This window comes from Halichoeres trimaculatus, unplaced genomic scaffold (assembly GCF_033239565.1).
Source record: "Halichoeres trimaculatus isolate MK-OKI-2021-1 unplaced genomic scaffold, fHalTri1.1 fHalTri1_scaffold_5, whole genome shotgun sequence".
In the NCBI taxonomy this organism is placed as follows: domain Eukaryota; kingdom Metazoa; phylum Chordata; class Actinopteri; order Labriformes; family Labridae; genus Halichoeres; species Halichoeres trimaculatus.
Window position 1 is genome coordinate 6723864 of NW_027437183.1, and position 21298 is coordinate 6745161.

At 40.9% G+C, this 21298-nt stretch overlaps 3 protein-coding genes across 4 annotated transcripts in view; 1 reads left to right on the forward strand and 2 right to left on the reverse strand.

Annotated features, from left to right (window-relative positions):
* Nucleotides 1–5107, forward strand: part of znrf3 (zinc and ring finger 3) — a 95189-nt gene extending 90082 nt beyond the window's left edge. For both annotated transcript variants that reach the window (XM_074670521.1, XM_074670522.1), the window contains exons 7-8: nt 820–922; nt 1430–5107. In XM_074670521.1, coding sequence (XP_074526622.1) covers nt 820–922; nt 1430–3159 — 1833 coding nt within the window. In that variant the 3' untranslated portion in view covers nt 3160–5107. The remainder of the gene's footprint in view (nt 1–819; nt 923–1429) is intronic.
* A 166-nt stretch (nt 5108–5273) lies between these two features.
* coq5 (coenzyme Q5, methyltransferase) lies at nt 5274–9914 on the reverse strand. The gene is made up of 7 exons (XM_074670523.1): nt 9695–9914; nt 8425–8574; nt 8108–8332; nt 7856–7962; nt 7000–7088; nt 6166–6277; nt 5274–5864 (listed from the first exon to the last, which is right to left on the reverse strand). Exons 1-7 carry the CDS (start codon nt 9894–9896, stop codon nt 5763–5765), a joined length of 987 nt encoding a protein of 328 aa, XP_074526624.1. The 5' UTR covers nt 9897–9914; the 3' UTR covers nt 5274–5762.
* Nucleotides 9915–16832: 6918 nt separating this feature from the next.
* kremen1 (kringle containing transmembrane protein 1) overlaps nt 16833–21298 on the reverse strand; it is a 110721-nt gene continuing 106255 nt past the window's right edge. The window contains exon 9 of the mRNA XM_074669437.1: nt 16833–20941. Within this exon, the coding sequence (XP_074525538.1) occupies nt 20782–20941 (160 nt within the window). The 3' untranslated portion in view covers nt 16833–20781. The remainder of the gene's footprint in view (nt 20942–21298) is intronic.

Sequence of the window (21298 nt, forward strand, 5' to 3'; positions counted from 1 at the left end):
CTTTAAGGACTCATTGTCAAAATATGTGTCCTAATCTTGGACTTTTAAGGGTTTACAGGAACAGCGTTGCTCACCCTCAACGAGGACTCAGAGGGGACAAACCCCAGTGCCCAGGGGGACATAGCTGCTGTATGCGTGTGCGTTTTTTGTGGTTATGTGTCTCTTTTGGTAAAGAGGAGAAGAAAACACAACAAAGCATGGCGCCAGGATTGCACAGAGGAAGTGGCGATATAAAAGGCTGAATGGCATCAAAGCTGTTTTGGAGCAGTGAACCCAGCAACAAAAGGTTGGGTGGAAAAGAGCCCAAAGATGAGTCACATTGAGCCGCAGTATTTCTGAGAGAGAAAGAGCTCTCGCTGGAGAAGAAAAATGTAATTCATATTCAAAGTGTTCCCGAATTCCTCCTGAAAGCCAGCTCTCCGTCTGAATACAAAGTGCTGCATTCTTTTCATTTCTCCCCTCCAGTGTAAGCCTCTTGTTTGTTTTGTCCCTGAAAACGGTGACATTAAGCAGCAGGCTTGTATTTGTGTTGTGGCGAGGCGTGGAGTTAGAGTGGTTTTGTTTGTGACATGATGCACATTTGGCTCTGCAGAATTAAAAAACCCTCAACAGTGAACAAGTTTTAAAGCTATGTGTATCTCTGCTGCCCCCCTGTGGTCATCCAGCCTCCTTCAGGCAAACACACACAAATTTAAACCATCAAATCTGACAGGGATAGAGGTTCAGAGCAAGTTATCCTGTCTGTTTCTATGTTGTTGCTTCTTGAGTGTGTAGAAAGGTTAAATCTGACTCTTAATTGGTGTATTTTTCTCCCTCCAGGAGCTGCGAGTCATCCCCTGTGCTCACAGGTTTCATAAGAAGTGTGTGGACCCCTGGCTGCTGCAGCATCACACCTGCCCCCACTGTAGACACAACATTATTGGTGAGTTCATGCAACACTCTGCAGATAGCTGATGTCTTACTAAGTGTTTTTGTCCTATTTTAGTCAAAAATGTATTTTTAAACTTAATTTGAGCCACATTCACCTGACCAGTCCAGAAAAGTGTCTTATTTCAAGTTATTTAAGGACAAAAATTAGGTCTAAATGGCACGGAACATGTAAACAAATCTTGGTAAGTGGATAAAAGAAATGTTCTTGTCAAGATTTGAATAATATGTAGATACAAGCATGTTTATCTTACCCCACCAGCAGATTTCTTTACTAGACCTCATTATTGTCTTTAAATAACTTGAAATAAGAGATTTCTCTGGACTGGTCAGGTGAATGTGGCCCATATTGAGTCTAAAAAGACATTTTTACTAAAAATAAGACAAAAACACCTGATAAGATTTCATTTTTTTGCACCACCAAGTCATATTTTTTTGTTCACTTTTACAAACTTCTCACACATTTCTGAGATTCTAAATCTTTGATTTTTTTCCATAACAGAACAAAAGAAGGGAAATCCAGGACCAGCATGCATGGACCCTGGAAACCCAGTCCACAGCCGGCAGCGGGTGGTGCTGCCGGTCCATTACCCTGGCAGAGTGCACCGAGCCGGCCAGATGACAGCCTACCCAACGAGAACCAGCATGGACCCCCACGGTAACCCCATCACCGTGCTCACTGTGGACCAGCACCCAGACCCTCAAGGTCTGTACCCACCCCAATCCACATCTGCCTTTCTCAGGAGCTACCACCCCACCCTCCACCTGGACCACTCACTCAACCCCCACCACTGCGGGCTGGAGCACCGCGGACCCCCGGCCTACCCCTCCCAGCCTCACCACGCTGCTTTTAAACGACCAAAGTTCCACGGTCGTAACTTTTCCCGAGCAGCCTGCTTCTCGCAGTATGAGACTATGTACCAGCACTACTACTTTCAGGGCTTGACTTTTCCCCAGCAGCCTGAGGAGGGCCAGGGGCCTGCTGTGGCAGGACAGCTTGGTGGAGGAGGGGTTCACAAGGGCCACCACAGCAGGGCCTTTCAGCAGGGACTGTTGTACCCCACTGTGGTTCACATGGCTCCTGCCTCCTCTTCAAGGATAGGTGAAACCGGCAGCGCCTCTGGCCTGAGCTGTTACCATGGCCACCGCTCGGTGTGCAGTGGTTACCTTGCCGACTGTCCGGGTAGCGACAGTAGCAGCAGCAGCTCAGGCCAGTGCCACTGCTCCTCCAGTGACTCCATGTTGGACTGTACCGAGGTCAGCAACCAGGGAGTGTACGGGAGCTGCTCCACCTTCCGCAGCTCACTGAGCAGCGACTACGACCCGTACGTCTACAGGAGTAAGAGTCCGTGTAGGGGCTCAACGGGTGAAGCAGGCGCTGCAGCGTGCACCACAGTTCCTGCTGAGGACTCGTCCTCCCCAGCTCCCCTGGGACACGACTGCCTCCAGCTTCCTCCTGGAGCTTCGGGATATAACTCGGGGGACCACCTCTCCAACTGCAGCTTGGAGCCCAACTACAGCAGTCGCTCATCACTGGAACCCAGGGAGAACAGCAACATTAGCACTACCTCAGCCGGGGCTCCAGAAGCTTCCGGAGCGGACAGGGGAAAGGGGGTACAGGAGGAGTCAGGGGAGCTCGGGGCTGCAGCCTGTAGCTGCTGCTTCGAGGTGCTTCCTCCCAATGTGGAGTGCAAAGGGCAGGACTCGGACCAAGCGGGGCCTCTGGCCAAAGGACGCTTTCATAGGGGGGTGGACTTTCAGAGCTCCACCTCCAAGAACTACTTTGCTCCGGAGCACTTGTGCCCTTCAGCAGAACAGGTGAGCTACGAAGGGCTACCCTGCTGCTTCTACAAAGAGATGAAGGTCCACAGGGCCACAGGGGGGCGCTTCACAGAGGACTACGCTGTTAACGTGCAGTACGCACATGCAGACTCGGACACCTGCTCGGGACAGGGCTGCTGCGAACTCAACCAGAGAATACCCATAATTCCTGAGGACACGGATTGTGAATTGGGCATAGGGGCAGAGACCCAAAGCAATTTGTTGCCCATCAGTGTCACGGTGGAGGCCGAGTCGCGGACAGGAGAGGGGTACTTTGCCTCAGGACAGTTCAGAGGTCAGGCTTACCCTCAGGAGGAGGAAACCCGGGCTTTGTTTCACCCTCAGATCTCTGTGAGCCCCACAGCACTGGGGAGCAGTACTTCAACAAACGATGGAGGTCTGGGTGTGTGAACTTTGGCCCAGAGGGCGAGAGGACTCAGTCAAAAGGACGTGTTTGGTACCGTATCAGTCAGTCAATCATTGAAACCCTCAGCTGCCTTGTTCTAACCTTGCTCTATGAGCGCTGAATGTTATCATCTTAGATTATGTGGATTTCTACTGAAATGGCCTCTCAGTTCTACATAAACAGAATAACAAGTTCATTACTGTGGCTACAAACATCTCAGCACCAAACTCTCTTTTATAATCCCTGGAGCTCAGACCCCGTTCACACCTGGTGATTAAACCACATGTATGACGACACTTCGTTTATTTCTTCAGTTCATCTTAATCTGTCGGATTTCAGATCTACCTTAGCCAATTTAAAAGTTCTCACGCCATAATTTTTCTCTTACCCCAGGTTTGTTTTTAATCTGGGAAACAGAGATCAGCTCCTGTGTCTAAATACAGATGCATGGATTTAACATCTAGGTGTGAACGGGGTATAAGTGATGCTGTAGGTATGGGTAGAGGTTGTTTTCTGCAGCCATCACAGGTGACCTCTCTGTAATTTTGAGCCTCCTCTGGTGAGGGATAAGAAACCTGGACTCCATCTTTGGTGCGAGGTCTGAGATTTCTCTTCAAACACTTTAAATTCACAAACATCTATTCATGCGCACACGAACACTGACTGCCTATAAAGCTTCAACCACCAACTCACATAGGTTGTACGGACATAGCTATACCAAAACAGAAAGACATGATTGTTTTGTTTCTTTTTTTTTATTTCTAAAGCAGGGAAATGGGTCTGTGTAAGCGTCTGTGACCCACACATTTCTCTGAGGAGAAGAAGCTATATATCACAGAAAAAAATGCATAGAAATGTGAATGCAAAGGCTGACACTGGTCGATATTCAATATGATATGATGATATGAATTTCTTTTATGCATCGCATTTCTGTCCAGTTGTGGCCTACCTGTATGAGACGTGCCAGAGCAACATGAAAGCCTTACGCTGGTTAAGCTATTTGTAGCAATATCTGGAGACGCTGCGCCGCTTTCCGTCTCACCTCTGACTGAAAGCGGCGGCGTCTCGGGGTCAGAAGATTTCTTTGAAGGTAGAGTAAAGCACTCTACCTCCTGTTTGGAAGCCCTTAAAAGTGTTTTTATTTTTTTTTTCTGTCACTTATCCAATTTTTCCTCAATGAGGCGTGCTCTCTTAAATATCTGTTAAGGTTCTAGCATGTATCAAAAGGCCAAAGGAAAGTAGCTGGAAAAGACTCATTCATAAGGGTTCCTTATTGTACTGTGACTTTTTTTTAATGATGCAGTTATACATACCACAGTGTATCCGTTTGAATCATATTGTGCCATGCATAATACATACTCAATGCTTGTCATTCATGCCTTTCTGTTTGTCCTGCAGACTGTTTTTATACTGTTTCTATGAAATATACACATTCTCTACACAGAGGAAAACTTTCTGAAATAACACTATTTATAAGTTAACCCAGTGCTGTAATCAAGTGAGAATCTAATCTTGCCTTTTGCATAGAGATATGTACCTACTGCAAATATAACATTTTGGGGTACTTGAGTCACTATTTAATTTTTTTGTTATTGTTTCTAGCACTTAAGATTAAAATGTGTACAAAAATTAATATTTTTTAATTTTTTAAGAGTATAATTATTTTCTGTCATTACCATTACAAATGTTTAAAAAAGGCTAGAAATCAATCTGTGTATATTTCTGTACCTGTATAGCAAACACATTTCATAAATGGAAATATGTTCTCTGAATATTTATTTACTAATATATTTATCTTTAAGCCATGTCTTATGTTCAGAGTGTATGAACGTTTGAGTTCTTCGGTTGCTTTTTATTTTGAGAAAAAATCACTAACATGAGACTTTGTATATACATGGTAATTGCACACAAGACGATTAAATCTTCTCTGACCAAAAAACTGATTTTAAAACTTTAGTACCATACAGTTTTGTAATTAAAGTGTACAAAGATCTGTAAAATATACAGTTTTATTCAAGTAACTGATGCTGTGGTGTCTTTCTTTTTATCTCCTAACTTTGCATCTAACTTGTGTTTTCACTTTTGTTTTATTATTAGAAGCTTATTTAGCTTTGCAAATAATCCAGTCACACATTGATGTCCACTTTTTTAAAGTTTATCATTCAACAAAACTCAAATACAAAAATATCCAAAGCAACACCACTCATGGTTTCACTTACAAGTTTCCAAACACTGATCCCACACAAATAAAGTGATATCTGCTTACTTTTCTGTACACTCATTGATTTTAAGTGCAGTTGTACAATGGTATAAAAGAGGACACGTATGGCCAACAGGTCAGGCCAGTTAGGTCATGGTGAGACTGAGTCCTCATCATTTTACCACAACTCTCCCAGTTTTCTACTCTATCCTGTTACAAAGTCAAAGCAAAAAAAAAGGACATGTAAACGGGAAAGGGAAAAACTCTCAGTACATATACTGACATCTGACTTTGTGCCACCTGCAGAGAGAAGCCCTGAAATTCATGCTGGAGGACTTTGTAGTCAGTCTGCCTGAAGGCCAGTTTTTCTGATCATTGGTCTTTTAAATGAGGTGTTAGGAGTCCATCTCACAGCTTGAAACCAGAGTGAAGAGCTACGACTCCACCGGTGAGGTTGTAGTATTGCACACAGTAGAAACCTGCATCCTCAATCATTCCTTTAAACTCCTCCTGAACGAGATGGAGAACAAAAGAAATGATCAGTACAGCAGCAGAGTACCTCAAGTACCTCAATGTGCAGATATACAGCAGGTAGTCATACAGAAACACTGAGTTATAATCAATAAATTAATGAATCATCTACTGGTAACATCAACCAATAAATAAAAAAAAAGGTTGTTAGCTGCATGGATTAAAGAGTGATTAAAGATATCTCCTTGGATAGATATGATTGTGTCTTATGACATGGGCATGTTGTATGAAAACAGCCCAATAAATCAAATACAGACTTTAGTGTTGTACTTTTTCCTACCTGGTCCGGGAACTTGCGGATGCTTTCCACCAGATACTGGTATGACTTCCAGTCTCCAGCGATCACCTCTCCCAGAACTGGGATCATCTGGAAACTGTAAGTGTCATAAAGCCTAAAAGGTAAAAGCAAAGAGAAATTATCAGAAGTCAAAAAGGATTAACATGTTTTTCATTCACACCAGAAATAAAGATCAATCAGTGATCTAACGATGAAGTCAGCTGTGAGAGTCATTTTGTTGTGGGGTCTTCAGGTAAACAGAAAATGTAGTTGTATCCTATTTGCCGTTCATAATGGAAAGTTTTAAGTCGACCAAATTTTGTCAAAAACTTTAATAACCAGAAGAGGGCAGTGTTCTTCAAAACTGCACAGCAGCCCTCTTTTTTTCTTCAATTTATTTATTTGCTAGTTTACTTAATTAAATGTCTGTTTTCTTTTGTTTCATTAGCTTTTGTCCTTTTGTTTTTTGTTTTTTTTTTTCAAATCTGGATTTTAATGAAAAAGATGATTATGTGAAATCTGGTTATTTGTATATTGCTCCAAAAGAAACCATGAGGCTAAAAAGCTTAACCCTTTTCTATTTATTCATTGATTTATTTTATTTATTTATGCATTTATCTATTGATTTTATTTTATTTATTTAGTTCATTATGTATTAATCTATTTTTTCATATAATTATCTATCATTTTTTTAAATTTATTAATCTCTTTTATTATTTATTTGTTTATTAGTTAGTTAGTTATTTGGGGGGTGGGATTTCCATATTTTCTACTTTCCACAGGAGCAACAAAAGGCTGCAGGTTGAGAATGTGTTTTCAGGTGTGCACACTCCTCACCTTGCCAGTACAGGATTGGTCACTTTGCTGAACTCTAAGCACATAAACCTGCCACCAGGCTTCAGGACCCGAAGAGCTTCCTGCAGCGCCTAACCAGAACAGGGGAAACAGGTTAAGTTAAGACACATTCTGCTAATGAGAATTTATAAACTACAAAGAGAAACTGAAATGAATAGTTTTCTAAATTATGTTAACATTCACATTCACTGTCAAGTGTGCAAAACCAAAGTTTATCCAGTAACAACTCACCTAGGTACATTTGGACTGTGCAGTGGCTGCTTGTATTAAGCTAAAGTTATGTTTATTTTGCAGAAACTCAACAACTCTTACAACTGACGTCTTTAAATGAATGGATTTATCAAGATGTGAAATGTGAGAGTTTAAAAAACACATTAGAGAACACAAGTCAAGATTTAAATTATGACATGAAGCAGAAAAATAGGTCAGGAAAAAGGATATGAAACATTTGAGGCTAAAATGTTAGACTTGTTTGCAGGTCAAGATAGTTGGAATATGAAAAAAAAATCTGGTCAAATCCTGATCTGATCCTGACAAAACATCCTGACATTTTTCCCCAAATCGCCCCCTGATGAAGAACATTTTTCTCGGTCTGAGGCAGAGTTAGCTGATGTTCACGCAGCATGTAACACTGCAGAAAACGGACCATTGGTTATCTGGTATCAAGACACACCTGAGGGACAGGTGAGGTTTGATTTCATCAGTCTGTGATGATGGAACAAGGATGTTTGACCACATCGACAGATTTTTAAAGGAATCACAAAAATGAATCATTAACTTTTAACAGTTAACAAGATCATTGAGGCATCATGCATTTCCATAAGAGAGGGCAACTCACCTGATCTATGTGTGTGACGTTTCGAATGCCGAAAGCGATGGTATAAATATCAAACTGGTCATCGTCAAAGGGAAGCTCCTCTGCGTCCCCGACCACCCATGACAGACCTAACACAAACACACCAAAGCTCAGAGGCTGGTTGCACATGTTTTTAACATGTCAGGTTTAACTTCCCCTCAGATGAGGAACTTAGTGTAAGAAAAACACGATGACTTGTGGAGTTTTACATCAATTTGTCGGATGAAATCTCACCAGCGCTGACCCCCATGCTGTCAGCTTTCTGCTTGCCCACTTTGAGCATCTCCTTGTTGATGTCACAAACTACAGCACGGGACTCCTGGGACTCATGCACATCCTCAGAGGAGTAATTAGAAGATATGTCCTCCCATGATGGTGTCTGCATGGACCTGGTAGCTCGTCTCTGCTGCCGCTCCTGCTGGGAGCGAACATACTCCAGGAACCGGAAGGCAATGTCACCTGTGGAGGAGCATTGACAAGACGAAACAAATGTAACTTTGGCCAGAGGTCTATTAAGATGTGTTGAAGAGGTGCACTACAACTGTCTTTACCTGTCCCTCCTGCGACATCCAGGAGCCGTGTTCCAGGCTGTGGGTGCATGACGTGGAGCAACATGTCTTTCCACAGACGGTGAATCCCCAGGCTCATGGCATCGTTCATGACATCATACTTCTGTGCCACGTTTTCAAACACCTTATACACTGAGAAGGCAGATAGGAGGGAAGGATATCACTCTCATTGAAGCTACAGTTCTACAGTTTTATTTAGCAGACTCTTTTGCCCAAAGCCACGTACAACACAGGCAAGAATTTAGACAGAAGGAAAACCTAGTTAGTGCGACAACAGTGTTTCAAGTTATTCGGCTGTAGGGGCTGCCATTCAGTGCAAGTTTTATTATATTTTAATTCTATTTTTATTATTATTAGTTTTATTATTATTATCATTATTATTATTAATATTATTATTATAATTATTCTATTTTATTTATTTATTTATTTATCTTTTAATTTTATTTTATTTTATTTTATTTATTTATTTTTTAGGGGGGGGGGGGTACAATAATCAACACTTAAATAATCAATAATCAAAGCTGTTTGCAGCACGTATCAATCTTCTATTGCCGTAAAAGCAGCTCAAATATTTCACAGCACTCATTTATCCATCCATCCATTTTCTATACCGCTTATCCTGTTACAGGGTCGCGGGTGGCTGGAGCCTATCCCAGCAATCATTGGGCGAGAGGCAGGGTACACCCTGGACTGGTCGCCAGTCAATCGCAGGGCTGACACATAGACAGATAACCATGCACGCACACATTCACACCTAGGGACAATTTGGTGTGACCAATTAACCTGGTAAGCATGTTTTTAGACTGTGGGAGAGAACCCACGCATGCACGGGGAGAACATGCAAACTCCACACAGACCCACCGGCCGAGGTGGGGATTTGAACCGGTGACCTTCTTGCTGTGAGGCTGCAGCGCTAACCGTTGCACCACCGCGCAGCCAGCACTCATTTAGTCATGTGCAAGTGTTTTTACTTTGGTATCTCTGAGAGTGCCCTTTTGTTTCATGTAATTATTTCATTAACTCGGATTTTGCGCTACTTACTGCCAAATAAAGTATTTTTATATCAACGCAAATGCTCCCTTTGAAAAAAATACACACGTTCAACAGTCAGGGGCTCACCACACAAAGACGTAACGAGGCTTCAATGATGGAAAATGTCATTCATTCACAGACCGATGAAACGCTGGGTTGCCGTTTGAATGGGCACCTCTAGGGCACCTCTGAGAACAGCTGCCCGGTAACGTTAGCTCACCTTTCTTCGCCTTTTCTGTCTCCGGTACCGTTTCGAAGCCGAAATGTGTACTTCTGTCTCCGGCTGCATCGCTGAAACACCGACAGGTCGACGGACCCCAACAGCAGCCTGACCGGGCTGATGCCCCAGCGGCGGTTAGGTTGATATTTCTCTGAGAAAGTCTGACAGCCCTCCGGACCAGCAGTCTCACGGACGCGGCCATGTTGTCTGATTATACAACTGTGCGACAACCTGACGTCATTCGTCAGCGACGGTAGTTTTTTAACCCTCGATACGCTGTAGTTTCCTTTTTCTTTCTTTCTTTCTTTCTTTCTTTCTGTCTTTCTTTCTGTCTTTCTTTCTTTCTTTCTTTCTTTCTTTCTTTCTTTCTTTCTTTCTTTCTTTATTTATTTATTTATTTCCTCTCATTTTTATTTAATTTAATTTATTTTATTTTTTGTTTCTTTATCGTTTGATATTTATTTATTCATTTATTTATTTTTGATATTTATTTATTTTATTTATTTATTTGTTTATTTATTTATGTATTTATTTACCTATTGATCGATTTATTTATTTATCGATTTATCTATTATTTATTTCTTTTCTAATTTAAACAACAAATATGTCTTTGTGTTGTTGTTGTTGTTGTTGTTTTTTTTTTTTGTAATGTTGAGATTAAAGGCAGCTAGGAAAGTATTGTGAAAGGAACTAAACCATTTTAGAAGTTTACAGACACTATAATTACACATATAGCTGTAAGATGTTCAGACTTGGATAAAAATCAAGATATTTTCTTTCCTTTTTTATTTTATGTTATTTCATATTGATTTTCTAACATTGTACAGTTTAGGTCAGTTTTTTAAATCTTGCACAGCCTCAATTTTTCTTTTATTTTTTTTCTCCATCAGTAAAGGTGTTTTTTGACAGCTAAACAGTTTTTTAAAAGACAGTATAAATAAATAAATTAATTAATTAATTAATAACCTCTGTTTGTTTGTTTATTTGCAATTGTTACCCTGCTAAAATTACATGCAGAGCAAAAATCTAAACACATTTTCTGCTTTACAAACATTGTTGAAATTCAAAGTGGTGCTTTTTTAATGCACAGGATAAAACACATCAATCTGATGCAAAGTCACATTTGCCATTTCAAGACGCTGCCATCGAAATGACACAACATGAGCTAATTGGTAAGTAAATGTGGCTAAACATCTGAATGGTTTATACACCCTAAATGGCATTCCTGCATGACTGTTGCTGCAGCTTTTTAGCTTCTATAAAATTGATCGTATATCTTTAATTTATTGCCTTATTCTGTCAAAGTGTTCTGACAGGAGTACTACTGCCCAATTGTTTTCTACATTTGTGTTTTATTGTTTTTGTACCATAAACACACAAATCCTTGAAATAACCTGATTCTGCCTCTGTTTCTCAGTTATAGTCTTACTTAGTAAAGTAAGATAGGCTGACCTATAGCAGGTGTCTTTTCTCCAGGTGTTTTTTGAAATGTAAATTTTCAGGTCCCAATTCTCAAACATATAGAATAAGATTATCCACACTATGTAGGTTTAATAAATAGCAAACATGATGACAACAAATATTGAAAATATCTTTCGAAAATGGCTGAAAAAAATGAATATTTTCATCTTCATAAATGTGTGTAGAAGACATCACTGTCTGCCCAAGAAGTTATACTTATCATATTCATCAACTCACTTTTTCCCCCAATAGTTTTTATACCTCGATATGCTGAGCTGTAGTTTCGTTTTTCTTTCTTTCTTTCTTTCTTTTTTTCTTTCTTTCTTTCTTTCTTTCTTTCTTTCTTTCTTTCTTTCTTTCTTTCTTTGATTTTTTTGTTTTTTTTGTTCATATTTTCAGTTACTGAAATGCCTTTGTGTTTGATATGTTTGCTTTTGTTCGTTTTTCATTATGCTGAGACCAAAGCAGCTGGGAAAGTATTGTGAAAGGAACTAAACCATTTTAAAAGTTTACAGACACTATAATTACACATATAGCTGTAAGATGTTAAGACTTGGATAAAAATCGAGATATTTTTTGACCTTTTTTTACTTTATTTTATTTCATATTGATTTTCTAACATTGTACAGTTTAAGTCAGTTTTTTTTTATCTTGCACAGCCTCAATTTTTTTTTTATTTTTTTTCTCCATAGTAAAGGTGTTTTTGACAGCTAAGCAGTTTTTTAAAAGACAGTATAAATAAATAAATAGATAAATAACCTTGCTTTTTGAAGACAGACATCAGTGTCTGCCCAAGAAGTTATACTTATCATATTCATCAACTCACTTTTTCCCCCAGTATACATATATTTTGAAAGTGGTTTAGACTCTAGAGTCATACTTACAGGTAGAAAACCAAACGATGATAACTCACCAGTTCTGCAGCCAACAATATTATGAAACTATGAAAAGCTGCAAGTCCTCACACATGAGGCGCTGGACATTTTTTATTTCTAATGACTGAAATAACAAAATAATTATCTAAATGGTTCTTGATTATTTTCAGAACTTGACTCATCAGACCTGGAGGCAGAGGTGAAAAGGTAGTATGCGTATAAACAGCTTTCAACAGCACAAAGCTACAATAATAACAGAAAAATCTGCAGCTTAAACAGGCCGACGCATGCACTCAGAAAACACTGAAGGGCATGAGAGCGTTTTAATTGCACCAGGGTCACAGGCAATATCACAGAATGAGGTGGATCAAATCAGACAAGTTCCTGCACAGCCCGTAAACCTCGACCACGCTAATCTTTTTCATATCCATCAAGGGAAATCTGCCTCTGTTTTTTTCCTCTGACTGCTCCTCTCCTCTAATCCACCTGACTTCAGTACCCTGAGTGCACAAAGTGGCAGGAATTGTTTCCCATTCTTCTCACTTTCTCATTCTGACAGTAACCAGACACTGCCACCTATTGTCCCTTTGTTGCCTTGATTACTGGTGGACTCAGGTTCAGGGGCATCAGTTTACAATCGCTTTCTTTTTCCTGGCTATGGGAAGTTTAACCAGAGGGGGGTCTGCAGGCAAAGGCTTTTTCACAGGGACCCAGGGGAGTGATGATAAGGCGCCAAGTGTAGTTAAGGATTAATGTTACAGCTGCACAATTGCTACTGAGAGGAAAAAAAACATTTTGGGGTCAGAGGGAGGGTGTGTGGAAAGCCACAAAGATCTGATATCAGTCTGTGAGTCTTTGAGGACGGACATCCAAAACCTAAACTGAAAAGCTATAATCAATGGTATCTTAAATTAAAAGAGTCAGTGGACATTTTAGATAGGGATGTGGTCCGTTTTGGCTCATGAATGTTATTTTTAAGCAAGAAAAAGGAGCTTAACTAGCACCAATCATGATTTGGGAACTTGCTGAAACATCACATCACCAGTAGAGGGAGTTAGAGGATCATTTCCAACCCAGCGTTTACAGTTTCTTCTACTTAAACATGTCTGTATCTAGAGATGAGAGAAGATGAAACACTTTTATTTGGCCTCTTGGGAATACACTTTTTTATTTTGTGAGGAAAAATTATACTTTAAATGTAGTATTCAACATAACCCTGCAGCTAACTTTCTTCGTTCTGACAGATCTGTCATTTTCAAAGCTCTGTGTTGTCAATCTGAAATCGCTTGAAGGATCTTCCTGACCTTTGTTTTTCTCTTTCTGCTGTTTTGGTAAACTTCAAACCGAATTCTATCCTTTATTCAAAGTTCACTGAGTTCGAAAGGGGAAAAGATTTCTCTGCCCACTTATTTGATTTGAAATAAAAGCGTTGACTAAATGGAAATAAATCTTCTTCAAAAGCATGTTAAGGCAAAGAAGCTTCCTTTTTGTAATATTATTGTTCTTTGAATTTTCCAGACTCACTGGAGAGTTTGCGTGGAACTGAGGGATGATTTGTTTGGAGTCTGATGAATAATTCATGGACTCTGGGTTGAGTTTTGGTCAGTCAACAAAAATACAGAAATTTCCTTGTGGGAAAACAACTTTATTTTTCTTGATCTGAGGCTGCAAAACTCATCTGTCCCACTTATCTTAGAGCACAGGGGCAGAGCCAGACCTTTCGGACTGGGGTGGTCAAACTGCACATGTAAAACACACGTATGCACATATGAATGAGTAAATGTTGGCGGGCCATTCCTTTCCACCGAACTGGTGACATTTGCATCCCCAGCAAATAAAATAAATGTGTGATAAAATGAAATGTGAAATACATTTTTTTTAAATAACAAAACTTTCCTGCACATCGGTCTTATTGCATTATTAATAAAAATAATTCAAAAGATTAATTTAAACTACCTTGAACACTGGAAAAATAGCATTTGTTGCCTGTCCTGGCTTCCTAAAATAAGATTTTATCAGCAAATATAATCTTCTTTTTCATATTCTTCTATTACTTCTTATCTAAAGGTAGAGTCTGCAGGTTTTCCTAAAAGAACAACATGTCAACTTTTACAGGAATAATCCTTCTCAATCATCTCCTACAGGCCTCTGTACATGCGCGTCAGTGTCAGTGTCAGCCTCAACCCCCTCCTCTGTCTGTATGCTGATGTTTTGGTTGTATCAGGATGTTTCTGGGCTGACAGTAAACCTGGTTACATCAGCCAATCACAGTGCACCAAGTGTGCAAGTGTCTTTGTATTGATAAGGAATCAAATAAGGTGTTTAGAGCAGCTAGGATAGTGAACGTAACATGGAGAAAGAAACCAAAGTGAAAGAAACTCCTAACATATAAAGTTTTTTCCTAAATGAGTGTGAAGCTTGGCTGGACTTTCACTAACTTTAGGGCACTTGGGGAGGAGCACAGGACCAAGAGCGTTGTGAGCTGGCTTTGCCCTGAGCAGGTTTTTGTCACATAACTCCCGGACTAATGAGTGTGCTTATGTCATGGTCAGAGGCAGTGGGTGTGTGCTGCTGCTGGCACTGAACTCCGGCAGTTCCTATCTTAAAGTTTATTTTCTTAAAATATAAAGTTGAAGAAACAATTTAGTTAAAATTCACACTTAAATCATGTCCCCGGCTTTAGAATCAGTCCTGTTTCACAAACATATAAACCCTTCAGAAAAATTTGGACTATTCCATAAGTCACATGGTCCACAGGAAGTAGCACCAGTCAGATCCTCTGCAGGCCTAAATGGAAAGTTAGTTCACTTGTTATCTTTTCTGATTATTCGATGATATTTCAGCTCTAACTTTACCTAATATATTTTTTGGATGGTATTTGTTTGTTTTGGAAACATTTTTTGTTGAATCACTGTAATGTGCTCAGTGTCACTATGCAATTAGCATCAATGCCATGTGGTTATATTTCATGTATTTGCTAATTCTTTGCTAAAATCTCTTTCTTGTTACCTTTGGTCCTGTTGCTCAAATGACCAGTAACAGGGCTGAGTACCAGGAACAGAAGAAAGGAGAGCTCACTAGTCAGCTGGAAACCTCTTCTAAGGAATTTTTGTTTTGGGGAGTTTGTTTGTCTGTTTGCCTGTGAACAACATAACTCAAAACCTTATGTACGGATCTTGATGAAATTTCCAGGAAATGTTCAAAATGGGATAAGGAAGAAGTGCTTACATTTTGGAGGTGATCCGGATCATCGTCTGGATCCAGGACTTTTCTAAAGGATTCTTTATCATTATGAGATAGGTCCGATTTCACCATATGTGTATATAACTCCACCATAAATGGTTGGATTGCTTTGCAAAACAATACAAGACAAGGTCAGAATAATTTCTGACAGATGTAAAAGTAGGATCCAGATCCTGGCAATATTCTGGATACTAAGATCTGGAATATGAAATATGCACTGGGTCATCATAATTTTCAACACTGTCAGGAAACAAACTACCGTACAAACCTGCAACTAACACTAAATTGTAGCAGACAGTCTGCTGAAAGGGAGTATAACATTACACATTTTAGAGTATTGATTACTGAAATTGTTGAGATTTTAAGATCGGTTTCACAGTGTGAATATAAAACTTACAGGGAACCAAGCTCCCACAAAGTGCTGCAGAAAAGCAGCTGAGAATAAGCTGACACACTTTGAAACATGCTTTTTAGAGGTCACATTAGTCATATTTGTTGGCATCTTCTTAAAAGCTTCATTCTTGTGTGACAAAACTAACACAGATTGTTTGCTGCCTTTTATCAGAGCGTAGATGATTATTCTGATTATTTCTACCTTTAAGCCAAATAGTCCGCCTGCATGGATGATTGAAAACTGTCTCCCACATGTTCGAATAGTTTATAGTGACACATAAAGGGTCTGAATCCTAATAGTAAAACATTTATACATCCTTTATAAGGTGCCAGTAAACCTCATTATTGCAAATGCACATCTGTCGGCGTGTGTTTACGAAGCACTTGCAAACATTTTAGAGGATTGTTTTGCTTCTCCATGGAGATCCAGACATCTTGCCAACACATAGCGAGCACATGCCGCTGCAGAAAGACAGAAAAACAGTCAATAAACCGTTCTGGAGCGGGCAAAAGATGAAAGAAACACCTTTCATGAATTAAGAAATCATCTGCGCACACATCTGAGTCTTCCTGCTTGTTACACGTCCTTCCCTGTTTGTTTTTTCCTCATAGTGTTCCAGTTGTAAAGCTCGACTCCTGCTGTTTCCTCTAAAATGTGCAGGTTGCATGCTTGACCTCATCCCGGAGGGGAACCAATAGGTTACACATGGCACTCCAAATCCCCGCTCTGTGTGTGTTTGTGTGTGTGTGTGTGTGTGTGTGTGTGTGTGTGTGTGTGTGTGTGTGTGTGTGTGTGCATCTCCACACACACAGTCTGGGAGTCATTTCACGTATCTGATAAGTAAGGGGTGCAGATGTCCCACCATGCTAACACTAATGCCTGAATCCACTTTTTTTTTTTTTTACATGGGCTGGTTTTAGATGAAAAACTACGCAGGATTAGTTTGATCTGGGCTTTGTGGTTTTATGGCCCATGTGTTTCTCCACCACTCAACTACGTAATATTGTGTGCAATTTGGGAGTGGATGGATTTTTACTGAGCAGAAGGAATAAAACTCAACAACACCAGCTTAAGAAACATGCATACAGTGTTTATTTTGCAACCAGGACACATTAAATAAAACTACAAAGATACTTCACTTATACAAAAGATAGATTATATCCCATTCACATACAAAATAACAATAATTTACTGTATAAATTAAACATTTCACTATTTCGCTATTTACAATTTCATGAAAAAAACAATGTTTTGACCCCTCCAGATCATTTCCCACAGGGTTCCTCGTGTTGTTTTCACGCCATCGAGCACTACATCAGCTTCAGTTTGGGGTGAGGGACTGTTTCCACAGCTCGAGAGACGGCGTGGAGTTTTCCGATCGACTGCAAGACGGGACAGAAAATGTGAGTTTGCATAATTCGCCGGGCTATCCAAACAAGCATGCCCCTTGTTAGATTTAAACTGTCAGATTTCGTTAGCTTGTGTTTGATTTGGACGCGCATTAATTTGCCATCGCTCTCACATCCAGGCACTCGTTTCTCCCCTTTTCCCTCTCTGTCTGTCTCTGTACGCATGGCCTGATCTGAACATCACAGACCCAGGGGCATGTGCTCTTGTCTTGCAATAATTAACATAAGTTACAGTTGAGCAGGCGGGCAGTTTATGGCACAGAGTCACAGTTTGATAAACTTCTATTTGGGGAAGAAGTTCTTCCTTTTGGAGCGTCAAATTGGACTATCTTTGGCAAAATACAGACCTGATCAAAATCGTGAGACCAGTTGAAGAATTGCTAGAATTTACCTTTTGCACATTTGGATTTTAATCTGGTTTGGAACTTGTAATGAAAAAAAACTCACATAGGTTGTTTATCACCTGATCAAAAGTTAAAGACCACAGGCTAATAAAGCCAAAAACTGCTCAAAATTTTCATTTTCTGTCAGGCATTCACACGGTCATGCCCTCCTGATGGCTAAAGCTAAGAAGCTGTCTCTTCTTGAATGTGGTCAGATCGTCGAGCTACATAAGCAAGGCCTCTCGCAGCGTGACATTGTCGCTGAGGTTGGACGCAGTAAGACAGTCATTCTACATTTTTTGAAGGTTCCTGAGTATATGGAACAAAAAACGAGTGGTAGACCCAAAAAAATTACACCTGCGCTGAGCCGGAGGATCCGATTGGCTGTCTGGCAAGACCAAATTAAGGCCCTTACTGGTGCCGACTGCAGCACAATAGCCATCAGAAGGCATCTGCAGAAAAAGGGTTTCAAAAACAAAAAACAAATTCGAAGACCTCGTCTCCTTCAACACCACAAATCTGCCCGTGTAGACTTTGCCAGGGAGCATCAAACATAGGACACTGAAAGATGGAAAAAAGTTTGATTCTCTGATGAGAAAAAAATGTAACCTTGCCGGTCTCGATGGCTTCAGGAGATCCCACCTGAGATGTTTTCTACCCGGCACAGTGGAGGGGGTCCATCATGATCTGGGGCTTTTTCATTCAGTGAACACTGGAGCTTCAGGTGGTGCAGGGTGGTCAAACAGCGGCTGGTTACATGCAGATGTTACAGCGAGCATCCCTCATGACTGAGGGCCCTGGTCTGTGTGGTAACAGCTGTTTTTTTTTCTGATTTTAATCCAATAGAGAACATTTGGGGATGGATGGTGAGGGAAGTTTATAAAAATGGCCGTCAGTTCCAGACAGTTGTTGCCCTTCGTGAAGCCATCTTCACCACTTGTAGCAATGTTCCCAAAAGCTTCCTGGAAAGACTGGCATCAAGCCCAAACCAATTTTTGAAGTGATTAACAAGAACAGTGGAGCTACTCATTACTGAGTCCTACTGAGAAAAACTTTTGTTCTAGTTTGGAGAGTTTTTGTAATTTTTTGAGCGATGGTCTTAAACTTTTGATCAGCTGATAAACAGCCTATTTCAGTTTACTTGTTGTTTTCCAAAGTGCTTTTTGTCACACTCCCCCTTCTTGCTTTTGCATATTGTAGCTCTACTTAAAACCTCATTAAGATCCAAATGTGCAAAAGGTAAATTCTTGCAATTTTTCATCTGGACTTAAGATTTTGATCAGGTCTGTATACATCTTAAGATGAATGTCTGGTTGCTGCAGAAAGCGTGCTTTGCTATTTTACTCGTCTCCAAATGCAAAAATGAATAAGTACTGTTCAGTTTGTAAGTAGATTATGTATAAGTGCATTGATCTACTGATGTTTCTGTGAAAGTCCCACATCAGGAAATTGCTATGCCAATGGTGGACCAGAGGAGTCTGACCTTTCACAAGTCGTTGAAATGCCACAGCTCTGCACAGGAAAACCGTCACAGCTGCAAACCTGCTGTCAGGTTGAGCAAAGCCCCGCTGACTCCCCGTTATAAATCTGTCCCGCTTTATTGTTGGCGTTCAACCTTTTGGCCTGGAATCAAGGTGACATGTTAAAGCTTCCAGGTCCGAAGCGTCTCGTTGAATTCGGAGATTTATTGCTGTCTTAGGGAGGAAAAACTGTATCCCACATTTGAGCCAAGATGGCGAAAGCACTTTGACGGATCTCTCGAATGCTGACACACAAAATGAAATAGAGGACATAAACATCATCCCCACACTGAATTACATAATATACAATAATATTCACCCCTGTAATCAAAAGACAACTTAATGTGAACAATATGTTCTGTAAACGTCCAAGACTACACGTAAGAGCACGAACAGAAATTAGAAAACAAACTTTTCTTTTAAAGCCTCGTCGACCACATGGAGAGCTCTCTTCCAGAAAAAGCTAAGTGTTTTTGTTTTGGAGCAAAACATGAATCATCACCCTGTAGTAAAAATGTAAAAGATCCAGACTGGAGAGGTGTTCAGTTGAGTGTGCTATGCTTAAAAGAAACTAAAAACAAATGCTTTCCATCACTGTACACAATGTGGCACCATTTTTTCCTTTTTCTAATCAGATTTTCTAGACTGAAACTCTGCTTCAAAAGAAGTGCAAGACTCCTGCGAGGGACCCCAGTCGGCTTTGTCAGAGAAACAGATGTGAGGAATCTGAGACAAGCAAAGAGGAGATCCTTAAGGCACTTGAACACCATCAAACCGGAAAGACTCCCACCCACAACCGAGCAGAAAAAGCCCTCAGATCTTCCCAAGCCTCCCTAAATGGCAGTTTGTCTGCAAACTGCACCACCCAACCCCCCGAGTGCACGACGCTGCTTCTCCTCTCCATCCAAATCCACATGAGCGCTGAGTGAACAAGTGGGCGCGCACACTCTCTTTTATCTCTGATCTTTTTTTTCTTTTTTTTGTTACATTAAGTCGAGTGACTCATCCCCAAAGTGCTGTGATATCTACCACCATGTGACGTCTCCGTGTCCTGTTGCCCTCTCTTTGGAAAGCTAACTGTCACGTGACACACAACAAAAGAGACTTTGCATATGGAATCAAAAAAGACAAATAAATACACAACTCTTTGGATGGGAGGGTTCTAGTTTTGGCTGCAAGTGTTCGTAGTCAACATGAGGCAGATTGAAGAGTTAGAAAAACTGTTGATATGAGTGTGTGTGTCGAAGACTCCATTTCTCGATCCTCTCTTTGATTCGGATGAAGATTCCCAGTGACTGTGAAGCACCAGAAAGAGGCAAACCCAAGTGTCTCACACTAAAGAACAAACAGTGAATAGAGGTGTGACCTGCATCCAGCTTTGTAGCGTTGTCTCTGGTGAGCCTGCAGTCTGGAGGGTTTTTCCGGAGGTATGTTGAGTGTTAGCGACATCTGTGGGGGATGGAAACCGAGCCCTGCTGAAGCAGCAAAGCTTCCCGCATGTTAAAAGCGTCCTTGAATCCTTGTCAGAGCTGCAGATCTTCCTCCATCCACGTCTTTGCTCTCCTCTCCCACATTAAGTTCTCTGACAGCCCTGTCCGCCCTGCCACCGCTCGGATGGGAGGGTGCAGCCGCTTTGGCTCATGGGCCATTAAGTAGCAGTCACTCAGTCAGTCAGTTGTCACGGTTAGCATAGCGCCTCGTAGAGTTTCATGGTCTGAGGGCCTGCAATCTGACGGCCCTTGTACAGAGTAGTTGTGGTTGGTGGTGGTGGTATTCAGTTAGCAGTGAGCGCAGGAGCGGCGCTAGTTACCCACCAGGGGGCTGAGGTCTCCATGGTGGTTCTTTAACTTCTTCTTGAAGAGGGAGATGGTGGAAGGTCGGTACAGGATGATCCAGGGCTCAGAGGATGCTGTGCTCTGGCTGCAGCTGTCAGCACCGCTCTCCGTTGGGATGTTTGGGGACCTGAGGGTGAAACAAGTAGAAATTACGTCTGTCACCTTAACGCAAATTTACGTGTTATAAAAAGTAACACACGATTAACTCATGAGCTATACCATACTGAACGATCTTTCAAGACCCAAATAATATTGTATTCTATGACAATGTAAACACCAAAACTACCTAAGAACAGTGGCACTCAATCCTTTGATCCTCTCCATGATCTCTGTGAATTTTTCTCACAATCGTGCCGCTTTTACTCTCTGAACTACCGCGACACATCCTCAGTTGGAGCGTGAGCTGCCTGAACTTTTCTGACTTGCTGAGTCTCACTCTGTCTCTGTCATCTCACATCTTCTCCTCATATCCATGCTGAGCTCT

Bases quoted from the DNA above. Each gene is read 5' to 3' on its own strand.
- coq5 (XM_074670523.1), bottom strand. From the start codon at position 9,896: ATGGCCGCGTCCGTGAGACTGCTGGTCCGGAGGGCTGTCAGACTTTCT. The intron at 8,333-8,424 runs GTAAAGACAGTT...GCTCCTCCACAG, and splicing joins GGATGTCGCAGGAGGGACAG to GTGACATTGCCTTCCGGTTC. The intron at 5,865-6,165 runs GTAGGAAAAAGT...CATCTCGTTCAG, and splicing joins TCCGCAAGTTCCCGGACCAG to GAGGAGTTTAAAGGAATGAT.